Here is a 21975-nt window from a genome sequence, read left to right as displayed (position 1 = left end):
GTACCAATGTGTGCTAGAAGTTTCAAAGTCTCAGTGGCTTCACTAGCTTTCTGTTGCACTTCGGTTGGAGAGGCTGGGGAAAAACTCAAAGGCCAGGGTGTCCAAAGGAGGTCAGACAGAGGATAGAGAGAAAGTTGACAGCGGTGCCCTGTGAAGGCCATCATCCCACCTCCATCCCTGCACCTCCCAGAGTCACTCTCGACGCATAAAGGTCATGCATTCTGCTCCTGGACCTTGTTCTTAAGAGCACCGATTATTTATTTTTGAATTGAAAATATGCCTTTCCCCCAGACCAAACTCCCACCCTTCAAGGTAACCTTTAGGGAAGAAGACCCTTTTACTCCCCACTGTCCAGCAGAAACTCTTTTATGGGTTGGCACCTAGTCTGAACCACTTCCTTTTAAAGAACTCTGACTACAATAGTCCAGACTCCAAATCCTAGAAGCTTTGAAAATATATCCACTGTTCAGAGGGACAATGAAGCCAGTTAGACTGTCCTGAACTGTCCTGCCTCAGGCTGAAATTTTTGTAGCACTTGGTCAGTTGCAAAGTGATCTTCCCTTTAATATCTCATTTTATCATTGGGTATCTGAAGAGGAAGTGGAGTTTGGGTAAGAATTTAGGTTCTTGCCCTAGCAATTGGGTGGCCAGAGTAAGCCTCAGGGTGGAGGACCCTTAAAGAAAACTCTGAGGATTTTAAGGAGAGTCAAACTCTACATCCATCCAGGCAAACATCTACTCTTCCATTGATTAATGGATCCATTCATCCGTGCAACACATTCACTCTTTCATCCATCCATTCATCCATCTATCCTCCATCAATCTATCCATGTATCTTTCATTCATCCATTTATCCATTTATCCTCCATCCATCCATCCACCCTCCATCCACTCTTCCATCCATCATCCATCCATTCATCTATCCATTCCCTATCCATCCATCCATCTTCCATCCGTGCATCCATCTTCCATTCACACCTCCACCAATCCATCTACTTATCCATCCTCCATTTATCCACACATCCATTGCACATAAAGCTGCGAATGAGGTGGTCATAGCCCCTGCCTTAGTGGATCTCAGGCTAGTGGAAATAAAATTCTCTGATTGGCCCAGTCTGGGTCATTCATCCACTTCTTTGCTTGGGGAAGGTGGGGCAGCTGGGTTGATAGCTCTACCAAGATTATGTTTAGAGTAGTTTCCCCAAGGAACACACTGGGGTGCTGTTATGAGAAGAAGGGAGGAATTATTCTGGGTAGGCACAATCAACAAATGTCCACTAGATTTAGTGGCACTTAATAATTATGGGATGGAGGGATGAGAAAGGATGTGGGAAGGCATTCCTAGCTTTTCTCCTTTTCTAAAGCACAAGGGAAGTCTGGTTTTCTTGTTTATTGGCCAAAATTTCATCATCTGGACCTTGGGTCCCTGTCATAAAGACCCAGAAGAATCCACCTCTTTCTAGATACCTGTCTGTAAGTATCCTAGCTGGGGTCATCACTCTTCCTTCCTCCACTTAAATGCATCAGCCACCCCCAAGATGCTGTTGGATACACATGGCATAGAAGTGCTTATAGTTAGGAAACAAAGGCTGGAATTTCTTTATGCTCTGACAACCAGGAGGAGCTGCCCAAGACTCTGAAATGAGTCCTGAGCCAGCCCACAGGCCCCTGCAATAGAGTTTGAGTCTAAACCAAAGTGGTTCTCATCTCTGGCCACACATTGGAAGCATCTGGTGAGCTTTTACAAAATACTGATGCCCGAGTCCCAACCCCAAACATTCTGATCAAATCGATCTCTGGTGGTGCTCAGGTATTTGAACACAAATTTTAACAGCTCTCCAGGTGATTCTGATGTGTAGTCTGGGTTAAGAACCACTGGTCTGAGTGCAATTTCGAAAACCCTGTTCATAACTGTGCTACTTTGCTTTCAGGGCATAAGCATGATGAAGGGAGAGGATGTGGCTTGTTGATGGTTGCATCCCCAACATCTTGTGGCACTGCCAGGCAGGTGCTCAATAAATATTTGTGGAATGATGGATGGCTTGGCACAAATCCCCTTAATGGAGCTCAGATGGCTCCCCTGAAGAGTGCGTGTCCTCAATTCCTCCTGGCACATGGGGAAGGATTCGAATCACTTGAGGTCAAGATGTTGTGCTCACGAGGATCTTAAGATCTCATCTAATCTTCTCATCCTCAACACTGGCTGCACCTTAGATTCATCTGAAGTTTAAAAAAAAAAAATTTCAGGCCAGGCGCAGTGGCTCACACCTGTAATCCCAGCACTTTGGGAGGCCGAGGCAGGCAGATCACGAGGTCAGGAGATCGAGACCTTCCTGGCTAACACAGTGAAACCCCGTCTCTACTAAAAATACAAAAAATTAGCCGGGTGTGGTGGCGGGCGCCTGTAGTCCCAGCTACTTGGGAGGCTGAGGCAGGAGAATGGCGTGAACCCAGAAGGCGGAGCTTGCAGTGAGGCGAGATCGTGCCACAGCACACCAGCCTGGGCGACAGAGCGAGACTCCGTCTCAAAAAAAAAAAAAAAAAAAATTTAGGCATTCTGCTTCAGTGGGTTTGGATTGCAGCCCCGCACAGGAGTTTAAAAAGGTGTCCCAGGTGATTCTAATATGTGGGAAGGGTTGAAGACCACTGTTTCGATCTTTTCTACCTCTGTGAGTCTGTTTCCAACTTCAGCTAAGTTGGCGGAGTCCCCTGGCAGAGTTTTATTGGTGGGTGTTCCTTAGTTACTGGGTCCTTATGCAGTGTTTGCCAAATGTACCTGCTCATTAATGCTCACGTTGGGTGCTTAATTAAGAATACACATTCACGAGTCCGTATTCAGACTTATGGAATCAGAAGCTCCAGGGAGGGGCCTGGGAATCATGCTTTAAACAAGCAGCCAGGCGTGTTTGTCACTTGCCAACCGCCCCATCAGAACTGTACTCCTCGTTCTCCCTCCAGCACAACCAGCCCCTTCGAGCTCTGGCTCTGTGTTTTGGTTCTCACTGCCAGAACACACTTCCCCAAGATTGCCTCATCAATCAGGTTCCTTCAAATGTCACCTCCCCAGAGAGGTCCTCCTTGACCACCCAAGGGACTAAAGCCTCCCCAACCTTTATCCCATACCCTGGTGAGTTCTCTACTGGCCCCATAAGGAGATGCTTTTTGTCCCGTTTCTCTCCTTCAGGCCTCTCCCACTACCAGAGCCTGAGCTTCCGAGGGCAACAGTGTCTGGCTCCTGCTAGGTGCCCAGCACCTGGCACGTGATAGGTGGACAGGAGGCATAGCTGTAAGGGGGACTAGTGCTGTCAGTCTGATTCCTTCCTAGGCGCTGGGGAGTTGAGTTCAGGGCCATGCAGGTGTCTGAAGTACTGTGAAAATCATGCCGCCCCCGTGGGCACACGGAGACGCCTGGAGACACGGGTCTGCAATAGAAGAGGGTGGACACCCCCTTCCACCCCATGGAGAAGAAAAGCAGGAAAAAGTGTGGGGCCAGTGGGTCCCTTAGGGCAAAAGTCCTAGTGGCGGCAGCTTTCTTGTCTAGACCCTGGTTCGCGCAGGGCGTGTCGCACTCACCCGTGGAGGGTGGGAGACAGCGGCCGCCCCAGCGCCCAGCCGTGGCCCGGGACAGTGTGGTCACGTCCGCGGGTAGCCTCCTTCCTCCCGGCACCGGCCAGCCCAGGCGGCGCGCCCCTCCCCTCCGGTCCCCGGGTGGCGGCCCCGCCCCCGCCGGCCTGGCCGCCCTGTCCCCGCCTCCACGCCCCCCCCCCCCCCCCCCCCCCCCCCGGCTGCAACAGGTGCCTCCGGAGCAGGAAGCTCGCGCCGCCGCCGCCGCCGCCGCTCAGCTTCCCCGGGCGCGTCCAGGACCCGCTGCGCCAGGCGCGCCGTCCCCGGACCCGGCGTGCGTCCCCACGAGGAAAGGGACCCCGCCGCTCGAGCCGCCTCCGCCAGCCCCACTGCGAGGGGTCCCAGAGCCAGCCGAGCCCGCCCTCGCCCCCGGCCCCCGCAGCCCTCCTGCCCTTCGCGCCATGAACGCCCCCGAGCAGCAGCCCCAACCCGACGGCGGGGACGCCCCAGGCCACGAGCCTGGGGGCAGCCCCCAAGACGAACTTGACTTCTCCATCCTCTTCGACTATGAGTATTTGAATCCGAACGAAGGTCGGTGGAGACTACCCCTGGCCTGGCCCCTGAGCCCGCCAGGGGCTCAGGCCTGGGGACTGGGCACAGGAGTCCTCTTGGCTCCAGCTGTCCCCCTTCCTAAGGGGCCTGGAGGGAGGGTGCCGCTACCCAGGTGCCAGGGAGGGGAGGCGTCAGTGGCCACTGCCACCCTTAGGGGGCGGTCGGCTCCCTCTTGCCCCTTAGGGGCACCAGTTTCTGGTTGCTCGTGACTGCTCCCTGAGGGTCACTCTCAGCAAAACAAAAGGTGGCAGGCAGGTCCCAAGGCTGGGGGCGGGTGCTGTCTGCTGGCCTCTTGCCTGGGACTGGGCTGTCAAAGGGCAAGGGACATGATTTCTGTGCCTTTGGAGGGAGGAGGTGAGGAAGCAAAGAATGGAGTTAGCAGGGAGGGGTTGCAAAAAAAAAAAAAAAAAAAAAGCGGGGGGTCGCAGCTGAACCCGGTTATCAAGGGTAGGAGGCCGCTCCTTCCCTCCAGGCACTGAAGTGAAGCCATGCAGCTCCCATCACCTCCTGTGAGCAGTGGTTGATGGGACTTTGTGTTGAAACTGAGGAAGAGGTTGTCTGTCAGATGCTGGAGAGGGTTAAAACCTTTGGTATTATAAGGCCGGCCCATTTCCTCCCTGGGTTCTGCTGCTGAACCCATCACTTATCACTCATGAGAGGACTGGTCTGAGCTATATTAAGTGATCTTCTAGCTTAGTCCTAATGGATGTGGTGGGATGGGGTGGGGTGAGGGACAGCTGCAGCATGGATTCAGAAGGACACAGGCTCTTTCTGCCTGAACTTTGTCACTCTGTGCCTCCAACTGCCCTCAGTTGCTGGGGGCTGGGGACTTCCCCGGGCTGGGCCCAGTGCTCATCTGTCACTTCACGTGTTTAACAGGAGCATTCGTTAGAGGGAGGAGGAGGAGGAGGGGGAAGAGGCCACACGCCCAACCTCACTGTGTATTTCTGGTTAGCAGGTTGTCTTGGGAAAAAACAAAAAACCCAACCAGGCTTCCTGATTTTGACAGCCTAGCCCAGCCCAGCCAATGCTTGTTGAAGGCTCAGGGGCAGGCCTGTTAGTAGCTTCCAGACGCACTCTGGGCTTGCCTACATCTAGTGCGTAGGAAGGGCTTGTGTTTACTGGCTCGTGGAGGAAGCCTGTCAAGGAGGCTTGGTGGCCTGATGTTTCCCACAAGCACTGTGTTAGGCAGATAATGAAGTTTTAGCTTCCATCGGTGTCCTCTCTGGCCACCTTAGGTGAGGGGTTTGCTTTAGCTTTGGGTATCCTCTTCACTTGGATACCCAGAGATGGCCATTAGTAATAATTTTGTGTCTTGGCTGGAGATGGAAATAATTAGTCAACAGAAGAGACCAGTCTTCTAGAGTTACAATCTGGAGGACATCTTTTGCTTTGAAAAGATACAATTAAGAATCTGCAAACGATCCGCACTAACATCCGTGGTCTTTCTGTTCATTAAGATTAAAGTCATGTTTTTCAGGGAACGAATACTCACACCCCTCCCAGATTGGTAATCAGCTTTTATTTTCCTTGTCGGGTGGGGTGGGGGGATTTCCGGGGAAATAGTTTCCAAGCCAAATCTGAAGGGAGGTACTTTTTATAGTTTTTCTTGGCAAGTGGTGCTTGGTGGCCACCAGATGGGTATCTAAATGACCACAATGAAAGCCCTGGAATCTGTTTTTTCAAAAAAAAACTTTAGTTTTTGGAACAGTTTCAGATTTACAGAAAAGTTGCAAAGATAGCACGGAGAGTTCCCATATACCCAATACCCCGTTTCCCCGTGTTATTAATGTTTTACATTAGTATGGTGCATTTATTGAAATCAACGAACCAATATGACACCTTATTAACTGGGGTTTATGCCTTATTCAGATTGGGAATGTTTTTTGTGACCTTCACTGTTTGGAGGAGTGTTGGTTGTATTGTAGACTGTCCGTTCATTAGACTAGGGCTGTAGGTTTTCGGGAGGAAGGCCACAAAAATAAAGCCCCCTTCTCATCACATCATATCAGAGTATGTACTATCCAGCCAGGCGTGGTGGCTCACGCCTGTAATCCCAACACTTTGGGAGGCTGAGGCGGGTGGATCACCTGAGGTCAGGAGTTCAAGACCAGCCTGGCCAACATGGTGAAACCCCAACTCTGCTAAAAATACACAAATTAGCCAGGCATGGTGGAAGGCGCCTGTAATTCCAGCTACTCAGGAGGATGATGCAGGAGAATTGCTTGAACCCAGTAGGTGGAGGTTGCAGTGAGGCAGGTGGCACCATTGCACTCCAGCCTGGGCGACAAGAGTGAGACTCTGTCTCAAAAAACAAAAGTATACTATCCATGTCATTTATCATTAATGCTAACCTTGATTACCCAGTAGAGGTAGCTTTTGTCAGTTTCTTCAAACTGTTTGGAAGGCGTTACTACATGAAACCCACACTTAAGGAATACAGAGTAATACTCCGGAATCTGGAAAGCACTTACTCTTTGCTGAGAAGTAGGCAGCACAGAAGAGTTAGCACCCAGAAAGAGAAGGGATGCTGTGGCCAGGAGTGGTGGCTCATGCCTGCTATCCCAACACTTTGGGAAGTTGAGGTGGGAAGATCGCTTGAGTCCAGGGCTTCCAAGACCAGCTGGGGCAACATAGCAAGACCTCATCTCTAACAAAAATAAAAAAACAATTAGCCTAGCCTAGTCGCGCATGCCTGTAGACCCAGCTTCCCAGCTACTTGGGAGCCTTAGGTAGGAGAATCTCTTAACCCCGGGAGTTCGAGGCTGCCCTGAGCCGTGATCATGCCACTGCACTCCAACCCATGGGACAGAGCAAAACCCTGTCTCAAACCAACAAACCAGACAAAAAAAGAGAAGGGACATGGTGAGCTTTGAGAGGCTAATGTGAACTGCCCCAGATGTGCATCTGGCTCTGGGTCACCCAGACGTTAATAGCAGTCACCTCTCTTTGCTTCTGTATGGTGGGACTCCTCAGGGGTGAACACTAGCCTTGATCTTTTTATTAAGTTTTGTCCCAGATGGCAACATATTGGTGACGCATGTAAAGTTCTACCCTTAACTCTGGGCACGAGCTTGGCAAAAACCAAGGAAGGAAAGGTACTGCTAATGGGACAGACGTTGTTAGAATTGGTGAAGGTAAATTAGGGAATTTTGGGGAGGACTCATTTACAGTTTAGCGTGTAGCAGACGTTCATTAGCCCATGTGATTCCACTCCAACCCTAGCAGGCAGGCACTATTATCACCCCTGTTTTATGGAGGAGGACGCTAAGGCACAGAGAGGTAAAGTAATTTTCCCAAAATGGGCAGCGTTGCTCCATACCATGTGTTCTGAACTATTGTGTGAGGGTCCTCATTCTCTCATTTGGTGAGAGACACATGCGAACCAGTTAGCAAGGTGTCTGGGACCATGGCAGGGCTGGAATTGAAAACCTTGTTTACCAACAAGGTGATCTTGAGCAAGTCATCCAGCCTCTCTGGACCTCTGTCTGCTTATCTGTAAAATGGCTGAAATAATACCACTTGCCTCATAGGACAGTTACCTGCCTTGAATAGGTTAACCCATTTAAATCAACACAGCATGTGATCTGTTACTAGTGGTTTAGTAAACCCTTGCTTTTGTTAATGGAGGTGTTCAATTAATATGAGCCATTGTTTATTTACTCATTCAGCTACTGAGCACCCTCTGTGTTAGATCCTAGGGTCACAATGGGGAATGAGACCCAGATCCTGCCCTCTCTGAGCTACTGCCTCTAATTGTGCCTCTGTTGTTTTCTCTTGTCTAATTGCATTAACTAATACCTCCAGTGGAGTGTTACATGATAGTGAAGACAGTGGGCATCCTTGCCTTGGAGGAGGACTCCAGTGTTGGCTTTAGAATTGAGGTGTATGAATTATGTAAAGGAAGTATTAGTTCTTTCTTTTATCCCCAAGAGTTTTTATTACAAATGGGAGTTGAATTATATCAAAGGCTTTTTTAGCATCTATGGAAAAATATGATCTTATTCTTCGTAGACCTATTAATATGTTGGCATACATTATTAGATTTCTTTATACGAAAACATCCTTGGTATGGACTCCACTTGGTATATTATTTTCTTAAGGTGGTAGTGGCATCAGATAATATTTAAGAATTTTTCAGTATTCATGAGTGATATTCATATTGTCCTATTTTTTGTGCTATCAGGTTCAGGTTTCTTTCCTTTTCTAAGCTCAGGAATAATTTCTCCCTGGGACTCCCTGGTCTCTAAAGCTGTGATAGAATTCCTCTGTGAAGCCGCCTGGACCTGGTGCTTCTTTGTGGAGTTGTTTCTTGATGGCTGTCTCTATACTGTGGGAATTGGTCTCTTTACACTTTCTACTGGAGTCAATTTTTGTAAACTGTATCTTTCTGGGAAATTATCCATTTTGTCTGTCTAGATTTCAAATGTATTCACTAGAGTTGTACAAAGAAGACTCTTAATTTTCTTTCTAGTGGAGGAGACAACCAAGTACACAATGACAGAAAGACCCAGGGGGCAAGGATGTGGGAGTCTTGATGGGGCCACTGATCCCACCCTGGAGGGGGAAGATGTGCTGGCTGTCAGCAGACAGTTCAGAAGCTGAATTCCCTTATGCATGCTTGTGAATACAATGGATTCTTACTTCTCCCAACTTGTAATACACTGAGAAAGACAGGTGGGTACTAGGAATCCCTGGGCACCTCCAGAGATGCCGGATCTCCAGTTACTGTGTTGGGGACAAATATGTGGGGAGTGCTCACATCTGCTTTGCCTCAACAGTCTGGTGCAGCCCTCCTTCATTCTGCCAAGCTAAAGCATTTAATGCCAACTTCGGCCTTTCAGAAGGGAAAACTGGTTCCTTCTGATCACTGCTTGTTGTTTTATAGAGTCTATTCCTGTGATCCTTACACTTTTGAGGTCACAGCCCTTTAAAAAGCTGATGAAATCCACAGATTCTATAGACACACACACGATGTGTGTGCATGCTCCACATGGGCAGCCCTTTCCCCTGGGCAATCCCCCTCACCACATACCCCCTGCACCCCCTACCCACACATCCCCTTCTCCCCTCTCCACTCCCTCTCATATCCCCCAATGTGCTTTTGATGTCATTTCTCAGCACTCACAGACCCTTCTGTGTCCCATTCCCTAATTTTACTGGCACTTCAGTGTAGGAGCACCTGCTCTCGACCCATTCACAGGGCACAATTAAAACCCCATTCTTTCAGCAAACATACTGAATGCTGGTTTTGTGCCAGGCCCTGTAGGGGCATAGGGAAAAATTAGATATGGTGTCTGGCCTCCCCTGGCCCCCAGGCCAATATGGGTCACAGTCTGGTAAACAAATAGGGACAAATAAGGTGCTGTGATACAGTATCTGTGTGTGCGTGTGTGTGTGTGTGTGTTTGGTGCTTGCTAAAAATAGTGTTCTACACTAAGCAAGCAGGTTCACTAAACACATGTGACATTCAGAGACATTGCCTTCTGTGTTGAGTTAATGGCAGGCCTTAATAAGCCTGCTTTGGACAAATAACGTCTCCAGGTGCAGCTGAAAAGATGAAATGAGGGCTAGAACTGAGCATCGGCCTTGCAGGGAGGCAGAGAAAATGAGGTTGAAGTTGCCTCACTCATTCTTCCCTGTGAAACACATGGCATCTTGGCTTCTAAATTCAAGTCCCTGTGTTCTTTCGGTGGCATAGATTTTGATCAGGAGTAGAGGCTCCTAAAACCTTAAAGCAGTGTTATTCAGGTTGGTTCTCAAGGCTCTCCAGCCATATCAGGTGGCAGGTTAAATACATTTGAAAAATGTAGAATGGGTGGCAAGGGGCTGTCAGTCCTGGCTGCGTTAGAAGTTCTCAGGCTGCATTCTGGACCAGTGAGATCAGGCTCTTGGGGGTAAGGTAACTTTGCTGAGAGTTTGCATTGACAAATGGCAGGGCAGGCCTTGAACTTGGGCACTGAGAATTCTAGGTCCCTGCCGTCAGCACTGTATCTCACAGCCTGAATGTGGCCCTGGAGGGCAGCAGGACACCGTATGGAGCTGCTGTCTCTAACTTTGTCTGATGTGTCTCATGTACGGTGGGATGTGTCCACGTTCACCTCTTACAGCTGATATTTATACAGTTAGAAATTGTATCTTGCTACTGTCCTAATGGGATTATACTCATTGGAAAACTCCTGGCTAAGGTAGAAATGAGGAATGACAGGGAGCTCTGATATTTTTCTGTTTCTTTCTCCATCCCAGTGGATGGTCCTGCCTGCCTCCTGGGCATTTGGATCTAAAGCCCTGCACTCGAATCTTTAATGCTTTTTCCCTCTGTGGAAGAAATATACCAAAGGCAGACTGTAAGCCACATGCAGAGTGCGGAGATTGCTTTTCCTGGGTTGGTATTTGGGACCCTCCCAACCTTGTAATCTGAGGTTTTGGAAAAAGAGCATTTCTTCAGCTGGGTCTGAAGGGAAGAAAGTGGCCTGCAAAGCTCAGGATTTATGAAGGTCCTTATCAAAACAGACTTGCTTGGGCGTGCCTGCAAAAGTGAGAATGTTAAATGAGAGGGGGAAAAAAACCCCAAGTCTGAAATGCCTGCTAAAGTTATTTTAAAGGCTATGGAAAGGGGCTGTTTACCTGTATAATCCTAAGAAGGTGCGCTGCAGGTCTAAAACCCGCAATGGGTGACATCACCTCTGTTGCCCTGGAGTAGGGAGGGATGTCTTCATAACCAGGGGGTTGGCAGGGGCCACTGATGAAGTGTGCCCACCCCCGGGAACATGGCACTGAAATGAAAGCTCCTGGGGAAAGGTATAAATAAAGAAGCTGTCAGTCAAGAAGGCATTAATTTTAAATCTCTGCCCCCGGCCAAGGGTTACACAGGCCCCACTGTCTTCAAGGGGGAAGTTTCCACTTGGATTTTAAGTTGGCTGAAAGAAAAATGGAAATCAGCCTTTCAGGCTGTGCGAGGGGATGTGGGGATCAATAAGAGACCAAACTCTCAGAGGTGGCTGGTCGGAGAGAGGGGCTGTTTGCTAAGTTGGGCAGAAGATGGAAAGAAGGGATGTTTCCCTGCTCATGTCATCTTCTGCAGGCCTTTGACAGAGTGGGTGGGTTTAGCCCTGGCGAGTCCTGTTGCAGGAGGATTATCTAAAGTCTATTTCTGGGGAACTCTTCTGACCAGATCTTTCCTTCTCCTTTTGGTGAGGAAGCCACCCTGAGGTCTGTTCTCTGTCATGCATTGAACTTTCTTCTGTTAGACGCAGACCTTGCTAAATCACGAGTTTAATCTCAAATGCTTTAAAAACGGAGGGAGTTCAGCAAAGTGATTGGACAAATTGTGGTGGATTTGTACAATGAAATAGTATACAGCAATAAAAAAGAAAGGACTACTGCACACAATATGGGTGAAGCTCAGACATTCCGTTGAGCAAAATAAGTGAGACATATACATCCTGTATGATTTTATTTATGGGACGTTCGAGAACAGTCAAACCCAGCATACAGTGAGAAAAGTCGGGGAGTGGTTCTTCCTGGGCAAGGGTGTCTGGCTTCAGAGGGGCCACAGAGAACCCTCTGGGGGACTTGAAATGTTCTGTATCTTGAGTGTGTGTATATATATGCAAAGGCACCAGATGTATGTGAAATATTTGTGCATTTTACTGCATATGAATGATGCATATTTTAAAAATTGATGAAGGCCAGGCTCAGTGGCTCACGCCTCTAATCCCAGCACTGGGAGGCCGAGGTGGGTGGATCACCTAAGGTCAGGAGTTCGAGACCAGCCTGGCCAACATGGGAAATCCTGTCTCTACTAAAAATACAAAAATTAGCCGGGTGTGGTGGTGGGCACCTGTAATTCCAGCTACTAGGGAGGCTGAGGCAGGAGAATTACTTGAACCCTGGAGGCGGAGGTTGCAGTGAGCCGAGATTGCACCACTGCACTCTAGCCTGTGCTGCAAGAGTGAGACTCTGTCTCAAAAACAAACAAAACTGATAAAATCTGCAGATCCTGTATATACACACGTGCATGCTACACATGTACAGCCCTTCCCCCTGTGCACTGCCCCTACCCCGTCCCCCGCTACACCCCCCACCCTGAAATGGAATGCAAGCTTTGCCCTGACTCTTTTTGTGGTCTTGGGAATTTCCCTGCACCCCAAGCCTCAATTTCCCCATCTCTAACACAGAGGTGTTCAGAGTAGCTATCTCCAGGGTTTGATGTAAACTGCGGAGAGAACAGGAGAGCGCACACATGAAAGCTTGCAGCACAGTGGACATAAGCTATTAGAATGACTAAAAATAGGAATATCTCTGGAATTCTCCAAGGCAGGAGGGCCCCAGGAAATGGCTTGAAACCAGCAAGAGACAGTTCTTCCCATCCAGATTTGAAGATGGAGATGAGTCCTTGTGTGTGCCCTGGGCCCTGCTGCCCCCATCTAAAAGGTGACCTTGAGGCCTGCGGATTGCAGATTCCGAACATTTCTCCACCCCTCTCCAAAAGCAATACGTGTCAGCGTGTGGGCGCGTGTGTTTTTGCAAGCGGTCGTGCCAGAGCCAGTCTGCAAGCCTCACTGCTTGTGGATCATCCCGGTCCTGTGTCCTGGGCACCTGGCCTTGCGGCAGCCTGCCTGGGAAGCACCACTGAGTCCTCCTTTCGGCCCCGTCTGGGGAAGGCAGACAGCTGTCTTAGCTGGGGCAAGGTCAGCAAAGACATCGCGTTCAGGATGACTTTTTCCAGTGATTCCACGGACGAGACAGGATGGCAAATGTCCTCCCTTTCCTTTTTGGCATTTCTGGACCTGATTTATCCAGATGGAATTTCTCGACTTTCAGGCCCTGTGTCTGTATGTGTCACCTCTGAATGAAGGGCGTGACAACCTGACTCTGGTCATTAATACACATGATTCATTGATTGAGAATCCACTTACTGTTAGGTGGTGTGTGTGTGTGTGACTGGGTGGGGCGTGGGCAGCAGTGGTCTAGGGGGGCTTGTCAGAAAGTTTGCTGAGTGTCAGATTTGTTATTTGGAGGCAACCCATTGCTTTTCAAAGGGGTTCTTTCTCTAGGTTGTGCACACCCACCAGATGAAAAATCCATCCACCTTCCTGCTCTGTTTTGGGATTCTTTGCAGCCCCTGAACGGCAGGAAGTTATGAGAGTTGTCGGGGCGAGTGGCAGGAGGCGAGGTTTGCCCCTCTGTCTGCTCCCCTTTCCTCCGGCTACAGATCTGTGGTGCCAGCTGTGGCATCCTAAGTGCTGCCTTGGCGACAGACTGTGATGTCCCAAACCCAGGCTCTGGGACTCACACCACCTCAGCATCGGGGTGAGCTCATCAAGCCGTGGGTCAGATCAGCTTGGCCAGGGATCAGTGGAGCCCTGTGGCCCTGCTGCCCATCGGAGGGGCATCCAGCCCCCGGGCCAGGCCCTGCTTCTCTCTTCCCAACCACTCAAGCCTGAAAGCTCCATTCGCCTCTGCCCCTCCTCGTACCCCGCAAGGACGGCTGCCTCTCAGAGGTTCCCTAGCTGGGTTTCTATTTTGGTCATACTATTCTGCTTCCCGAAAATTCCACCCGCCTGCCGTTCTAGGCAGAGAAGATGTTCTCTTGCTGTTCCTTTTTTCAAAAGTGATCTGTTGGCTGGCGGGTTGGCGCTGAGCGAGCGGCCACCTCAGACTTGGCTGTGTGTCCGTCTGCGAGGGTGAGCAACAGGCCCACAGAGCTTCCAGGGGGAGAGGCGCTGGCGGGGACCACTGTGTGGCCTGAGTGGATTTTTAAAATAATCTTTGACTCAGTCCTGGGGCAAAAGGAGAGACTGTGAACATTCCCGAAGAAAGGAATCTGTGTCTTCAATTGTCAGGGGCAGCCTACCTCCCGAGTGAAATGATGAGGCCCCCAGAGTAATTTCTTTTCCGGGGGGGATCCTTGCTTCCTTGTGTCAGGGTCAGGGTGTCGCCATCCAGGAAATCACCTCTTTCCTGAGATGCAGGATAAAGTAGTGGTTAGGGGGCTGGAGGAGCCAGGTTGCCTGAGAATGAATCTTGGCTCTGCTACCTAGAAGCTGTGTGACCTTGGGCAAATTACTCACCCTCTCTGAGCCTCATTTTCCCCTATATAAAATGGGGTAACGATATCACCTGCTTCATAGGGTTCTTGTGAGACAAATATGAACATATACTAGATGCGTACAGTGGTTCTCGATATAAAGTAAGTGGTATAGATGTGCTAGTATTTTGATTATGACAAGCAGCTCACTGACTTACTAGCACTTTAGTAAGATTTAGTTGATCCACTCCCAGGTAGCCTGGGAGGAAAAGTACAAAGTGTGGAATGGAGAGGGTGTTGGAAGCACATTTTACCTCCTCCACACATTTTCTGAGGTCAGCAGAATCTGAGGTAAAAAGAGAATTCCTAAAGTGCTGACCAACCCATTTTATTTTTATAAAAATGTCTTCCTTTTTTTCGTAATGCTTTCGAAGGGGTTGGGGACTAGTGCATTCAAGTTGTTGTAAAATAGAGTAACTATAGCAGGGAAAGGGCAGAATTGTCACCTAAAAGATTGTTCTTTCAATAATAATCCAGTAGGCCCCATTTACTGCGTATTGATTCTGTGTGTCTTGGGCTTTGCATAGGTGAGGGAAACCGACAGGCTTGTATCATCACCAGTGTCATCACTCCGTGTCACACATGAGGACATGGAGTTTCCCCAAGTCTCACAGCCGGGGGTGGGAGTGGATCTGGAGTCCCCTAACCCCATGCTACCCACTGTTGACTGAGACCTGGATCTCAGTATAGAGCTCTTGCTTGGTGGCGCAAAGAGGAGGGCTGAACTGGCCTCCCCAGCAATCTTGTCCTGTAGTTTTCGGGAGTGGCCAGGGATTTCTCCACATATTCACAGGGCCTACCTATTGGGTAAGCACCCAGGAACTTGATGAAAGGAGGGGTGATAAGAATGAGAACTTTCAGGTGTCTGCCACAGAGATGAGCGTCACCTGCCAGGGCCGAGAGTGAGAAGATGTCTCATTTCTGAATCAGTTCAGGGCGTGAGTCATGAGCTGATGCTTCCAGCAGTCTTTGGGCCTCTGCTGTGCGCAGGCCTCCTGTGCCACGCTGGGGCTGTAAAGCCAGGAGCAGTTGTTCTCAGCTGGGGGCGAGTCTGCCTGGCAGACTCAGTTCCTGCCTGATGTTTGGGACTCAGAGATGTTTAGCGATGCCTGGAGACATTTTTGGTTGCCACAACGGGGAGAGGGGCAGGGCAGCTGCTCTTGGCATCCAGTGGGTAGGTGGCTGTGAGGATCAAGTAATTTACTACATGTAATGTGCTTATAACAGTGCCTAGCACATAAGTTCTCAATATATTTCAGCTGCTTTTTCTGCATTATAATCATCTTCCTAATAATTATTGATGTAAGACTCCTATCTGCCTCTAAGAAGCTCAGAGTCTAGAGGGTAGACAGATGAGTGAATCCATAGATAGACTTCAGTGTGGGACTCTGTGGGACCTGGGAGTGTAGAAGAGCTGCTTATTTTAGCTGCTTTTTCTGCATTATAATCATCTTCATAATAATTATTGATGTAAGATTCCTATCTGCCTCTAAGAAGCTCAGAGTCTAGAGGGTAGACAGATGAGTGAATCCATAGATCCAATGGACTTCAGTGTGGGACTCTGTGGGACCTGGAGGTGTAGAAGAGCTGCCTGATCCAGCCTGGGGAAATAGGGAGGGCCTCCAGGTGGGGGTGGCTCAGGTCAAATCATGATGGATAAATAGTGGCTTGTTAGGAGATGTAAGGTCGGGAGGTATGGAAGGGAGTTCTGGGTAAGGGGAACAGCATGTGCGTGACATGGAGGTACAGAGGCCCTTGAGCAGCAACCTCTGAATCCCCCGTCACTGCTTCTATCTTCTTCCTCCCTTTGGTACTGATGCTTCGTATGCAGGCCAGGTACCTCCCATGGTAGGTGAAATGGATTTTAGGTGGTCCACCAGTGAGGACGTTGTATGTGCTAAGAACTATTTTTCAGCGCTATTTTCTCTTTGAACTAGTCAGAAGGAGTGGAGTTTCAGGCCAGGCATGGTGGCTAACGCCTGTAATCCCAGCACTTTGGCAGGCCGAGGTGGGTGGATCACCTGAGGTCAGGAGTTCAAGACTAGCCTGGCCAACTTGGTGAAACCCTGTCTCTGCTGAAAATACAAAAAAATTAGCCCAGCATGGTAGTGGTCACCTGTAATCCCAGCTACTCAGGAGGCTGAGGCAGGAGAATCGCATGAAACCGGGAGGCGGAGGTTGCAGTGAGTCGAGATCACACCACTGTACTCCAGCCTGGCAACAGAGCGAGACTGTGTCTCAAAAAACAACAAACAAAAAAAAAAGGAGTAGCGCTTCAGTGAGGTACTGCTGTATCGTTGACACCTTTCTTTCTAACACTGGCTCCTCCCTTTCCCTGTTTCTAGGTCTTGACTTTCTGGGGTCTTGGAAATGTTCCATATTTTGATTATGTTGGTGGTGGCAAGAATGTATGACATTTGGCAAAACTCATCAAACTCTATACTCAAAACACTGACATCTGTGTATATGAGTTATACCGCAGAAGCATTGGCGGGGGCGGGGGTGTATAAAGCCTCAGACTCAGAGCCTTTGCCCAGCCACTGTGTCTTGCTTGAATTTAGTAAGTTTTATTTTTATTGTATTTTTACCCTACCTTCTATTTATGGAGGTGACATTGATTTTCCATCTGCAATAGTGGTATAAAGTTTCCTTTTAAAATAAAAAAAAATCAGTGAGTGAATTTAAATACTAGAAATATTAAGTAAATTTTTTTGGTGGCACATGGATAGAGCAAAGATCGTGCAAGTGGTTAAAAAAAAGCAGGCTCTTTGGAAACCCTCCTGAGAACATTTGGTGGTTCTGAGATGAAACTAACTTCACCCAGTGCCGTGCGGGCATCGTGATGACTGTAAGAAAGCCGCCTGCGAGCGTGGCAGTTGTTTAAGGAGAAATAGTGACGAATGTCAGCCACTAACTTAGAGAAATATTTTAATGATGTGCTATTTGTGAAATTTACTGTCAAATACCCAGGGGACTGAGAATTAAATGATTATTAATTATCTTCATATTCCCTGCTTGCTGGTAAACATTTAAAGTCTTGTCAAGAGGGGAAAAAAAAAACTCTGCCGCTTGGATTAATGAAAACCAATGTAAATGCTTTAAATACTTTTGCTCAGCACACTGGAGCTTTCTGTTTTTCAGGGCTCCCAGGGAGTGTGAGTGATGTGTGTTTTCAGGACTGTGTTTCTGTGGACTGTGCACATCAGCCCCAAGGGTGTGTTTCTGATAAGATACAGTGCAGTTTTTCTGATATGGCCGGAATTTTTGCTAAGAAACTTTTTGTTTTGTTTTTCTGGTTCGAAGGGCAGTGAATTCTCAGAATGTTGTCGGCCATGAGTTTGACATTCCTCTTTTCCTAGATTAAAAATCTATGCTCTGTTACCTTCTAGGAAGGCGTGTATGTGTGTATGTGTGAATTCAAATACATATTTACATTAAACTACAGCCTCACAAGAACTCCAGGCCTTACAGATGCTAGCTAGAAAAATCAAAGGATTTCAGAGCCAGAAGCCACCAAGGAAACTGATTCAATTTAATGCTGTTCAGTTATAAATGAGAAGGTGTTGAGGCCTCCAGTGGGTGGGGGACTTTTCCAAAGTCACGCTGCTACTTAGTGGCAGAGCAGGACTGCACTCTTCATTTCCTGCTTCGTAAAACAGGGTTTCATTACTGTATATCATGTTATGTCAACTACCACCTATGAAATAAAATTAAAAATGTTTCTTTTGGGAGTTACATTTATTTTCTTACACAATTACACAAAGGAAGTCTCCTTTCTGCCATGCCACTGTCCTCCCATTCCTTAGTTCCCCTCCCTGGAGGATGTCACTGTTACTTGTGACTTCCAGAGAAAGCCTGTGCATCCTTCAGCTGTGCGTGCACATCTGTCTGTGTGTGTACGTCTGTACATCTGTGTATATATGTGTATGTGTAATCTGTATACATCTGTGCATACATCTGTCTGTGTACATTGTGTGTACATCTCTGTGTGTGTACATCCTCTCACTTTTTATGCTGTGCACACTATACAGCTTGCTTTTCTCTAACTAAATCTCAGTGGTCATTCCATGTCAATGCATAAAGAATTCTTCAAGCCTTTTTGTAGCTATACTGTATCCCATCATATGAATGAGCCAGAATTAATTCATCCCCAATAGATGGGCTTTGGGTTGCTTTGTCTTTTGGGATTACAGTCAGGGTTATAGTAACTAATCTTAAGGATACACAGGTCATTTTGCACAGATAAGAGTTTATCTGCAGGAAGAATTTTTTTTTTTTTTTTTTTTTTTTTGAGACAGGGTCTTATCCTGTCACTCAAGCTGGGAGGTGGTGGTGCGATCATGGCTCACTACAGCCTTGATCCCCCCACCTCAGCTTCTCCAGTAGCTGGGACTACAGGTAGGTGCCACTATGCCCAGCTAATGAAAAACATTTTTTTTTTTGTTTTAGAGATGGGGTCTCTACGTTGCCCAGGCTGGTCTCAAACTCCTGAGCTCAAGCAATCTTTCTACCTCTGTCTCCCAAACGGTTGGGATTCCAGGCGTGAGCCACCATGACTGGCCCAGGATGAATTTCTAAAAGTAGTGTTGCTTGGTTCCGAGGGCACATGTGGTTCCGAGGGCACATGTGGTTCCAAGGGCACGTGTGTTTGGAATTTTCCATGGATGTTACCAAATGACCCTCTCTAGAGTTATAGCCTTCTATCTTTTGGTTTGGATATTAGCATCTTTGAGTAATAGTTTATTCCAGGTAGACTTTTCTGAACTTGCATCATTCATTCGCCAACACATCCTTTCTGAGGGCCTGTTTAGTGGCAGGACCATTCCAAGTGCTTAGGAGCATGGCGGAGCAAGAGTCCTCATGGCATTTGCTGATTGGTGGGGGTGGATCTCGAGGTTGAGGGAGGGGCAGACTGGAGGTTGAGGGAGGGGCAGGCTGGAGGTTGAGGGAAACAGAGAACTCCACAGTTCCTCAGTCGTTATGGTGAGATGCGCACAGAACACAGCAGGGACCTGGACTAGTCAACTCCACAGCTAGTCCTGAGACTAGCTCAGGAGTGGGGCCTGAGCTAGTCAAGTGGTCAGGGGTCCTTCTAGAAGCATGCAGTACTTAAGCCGAGCTCATGGGCGTGAGTGGGCTTTAGTCATGCGGAGAAGGGGGCCAGGCAGTGGGTAGGGGAGGAGCTGTTGAGGCAGGGGGAGCAGCAAGTACCAAGGTCCTGGGGCAGGAAGGAGCTTGATGCTTTTAAAAACTCCCCTTTGCCAGGCACGGTGGTTCTCATCTGTAATCACAACAATTTGCGAGGCTGAGGTGGGAGGATCACTTGAGCTCAGGAGTTTGAGACCAGCCTGGGCGACATAGTGAGACCTCATCTCTACTAAAAATAAAAAAAAATTAGCTGAGCCCAGTGGTGTGCACTGGTAGTCCCAGCTACTTGGGAGGCTGAGGTGGGAGGATCGCTTGAGCCTGGGAGGTGGAGGCTGCAGTGAGCTATTATTGTGCCACAGCACTCCAACCTGGGCAGCTGAGTAAGACCTCAAAAACAAAACAAAAATCATCACACTCCCCCTTTGGCTGGAGTTCAGAGAGAGGGAGGGGAGAGAGTGAATGCAGGCGAGGGTAGATGGGCAGGCAGGGCCCAGCCAGGCTGCCTGGCGGGGGTCATTTATTTTTACCTAAGAGCTGTGGGGAGCCATTTTGGAAGTAGGGGTACTATGTGGACCCTAAGAGATCAGCTCAGCTAAACTGGACAGTATTTCCTCTAGGATAGCCCAGAAAAGGGAACAAGGAGGCTGAGGCTCACTAGGGTGGCCACCTGGTGTCCCCCAAAGCAGGAAGAGGTCTTGTTTCTGGCTGGCAGGCCCCTGGACATGGTTCTTATATTTACTTATTCTCTCAGCCACTCGGCAAATGTTTATGGGGGCTTGCAAGTGCCAGGCCCTGTGGTAGGTGCTTGGCAGACAATGCTGGGCCACAGTGACACGGGCCCAACGCTGACGGAGCTCTGGGTCGAGTGTGGGGTTGTAAAATTCTCTAAAGGGCCAAGGAGTAAATATTTCAGGCTTTGGGGGCCATTTGGTTCCCAAACTACCAACTCTGCTGTTGTAGTATAGGAGCAAGCCGTAGCTTGCTTTGTTCACCCTGTGTCAATAAATAGGCTGGCTGTGTTGTCATAAAACCATTTACAAACACAACCCATGGGCCGCATTTGGCCCATGGGCTGTGGTTTGCCTGCACCTGGTTTGGCAGAATGAGATTCCCTAAACAGATACCTGGTGCGATGGGAGCTGTTAGCAGGTGTCAGTGGAGAAAAGATGGCAGGGAAAAGGGGTGGAGGTGATCTTTTTGATGGGCCGATCTCAGGAGGTGCTGGCTGAGCAGATGCAGGAAGGAACCAGGGGAAGTGGGAGGATCTCGCGGGGAGGGTTTCCAGGCAGAGGGAACCCAAGGCGTCTGAGGCAGGAGCTGCTTAAGTACGGCAAAGATGTTGGAGGGGTTGTTGCTGACTCAGCTTGGGGAGAAGTGGGGAGTGGTGGGGGTGGGTGGCAGGCTGGGGCACATGCTGCGTTAGTGACTTTAGGTTCCATCTGAAGCGTCCAGAAGCCTTTATAGTAGGTTTTGAGAATGGACATTTTAAAGGCTGCTGCGTGACAGACAGACTGACACAGCCACAGAGGAAGTGGGGATTCCAGGGAGGAGATGACTGCAGTAGTCCCCTCGCCAGAGGACGGCGGCTTGGACCAGGGTGGATGCGATGGAGTGGGGAGACCTGGGAATCTAGTTTCTGTCCTGACAGTGGAGCAGTCAGGGCTGATGCTGGATCAGATGTGAGGCATCAGAGTAAGGAGTCCAGGCCGCCCCGTGAGCTGGTGGGGAGGTTGGAGGAGCCTCTGATGAGGTGGGGGGCCTTGGAGGTGGAGTTGCGGTGAGGGGTGGGTGGGTGGCACTAACTCCATGGGAATTTCCCAAGCAGCCCCATGTGCCTGGACCTGTACAGGATGCAGTGAGGCAGGGTGTCTGCTAGAAGAGGGTTAGGCTGAGAATTAAATGACTGTGTGAGGTGATGGGTGGCAGTGTCCTTGGGTGGCTGACATAGAACATTCTACTTGAACAGCATTCTGCAGCAGTAGGGCCTTTCGAGGTGGCAGCAGGAGCCTGGGGTAGGCAGCCGCTAATAAAGGAAGTTAGGTCATTTTGCAGTCATTGGTTTTATCTTTATTTTATTGTATTTTATTTTATTTTTGAGACAGAATCTCACTCTATCACCCAGGCTGGCATGCAGTGGCACAGTCTTGGCTCATTGAAACCTCCGCCTCCTGGTTTCAAGCGATTCTTGTGCCTCAGCCTCCTGAGTAGCTGGGATTACAGGCTTGTGCCACCATGCCTGGCTAATTTTTGTATTTTTAGTAGAGATGGGGTTTCGCCATGTTGGCCAGGCTGGTCTCAAACTCCTGATGGCAAGTGATCTGCCCGCCTCAGCCTCCCAAAGTGCTGGGATTCCAGGTGTGAGCCACCACGCCCGGCCTGCATCCATTGGTTTTAATAGTTTGGGTGTCAGGTAACCTCTGTAGCAGTGACCCTGCCTGTTGGGGGGGGGCAAGTGGCTTGCCTGTGGTACTTTTATGCCTGCTAATTCCGTATCTTTCTGTGGGCCTTTTCCCCGCTCTGGGCCTCAGTTTCCTCATTTGTAAAATGACACAGACGAG

At 49.0% G+C, this 21975-nt stretch overlaps 1 protein-coding gene across 7 annotated transcripts in view; it reads left to right on the top strand.

Annotated features, from left to right (window-relative positions):
- The window catches only part of NFATC2 (nuclear factor of activated T cells 2), a 175140-nt gene that overhangs the window by 16334 nt on the left and 136831 nt on the right, over positions 1-21975 (top strand). For 3 of the 7 annotated variants that reach the window (XM_063659603.1, XM_063659602.1, XM_054467754.2), the window contains exon 1: positions 3834-4155. The exons of 2 other annotated variants lie outside the window; for them this stretch is intronic. In XM_063659603.1, coding sequence (XP_063515673.1) covers positions 4026-4155 — 130 coding nt within the window. In that variant the 5' untranslated portion in view covers positions 3834-4025. Of the gene's footprint in view, positions 1-3804; positions 4156-21975 lie in introns of those variants that run through there. 2 more of the 7 variants (XM_054467752.1, XM_063659605.1) reach the window with 2 other exon arrangements.

This window comes from Pongo pygmaeus, chromosome 21, assembly GCF_028885625.2.
Source record: "Pongo pygmaeus isolate AG05252 chromosome 21, NHGRI_mPonPyg2-v2.0_pri, whole genome shotgun sequence".
Taxonomy (NCBI): Eukaryota; Metazoa; Chordata; class Mammalia; order Primates; family Hominidae; genus Pongo; species Pongo pygmaeus.
Note: the sequence above shows the minus strand (reverse complement) of the source record. Positions and strands in the feature narration are given on the sequence as shown.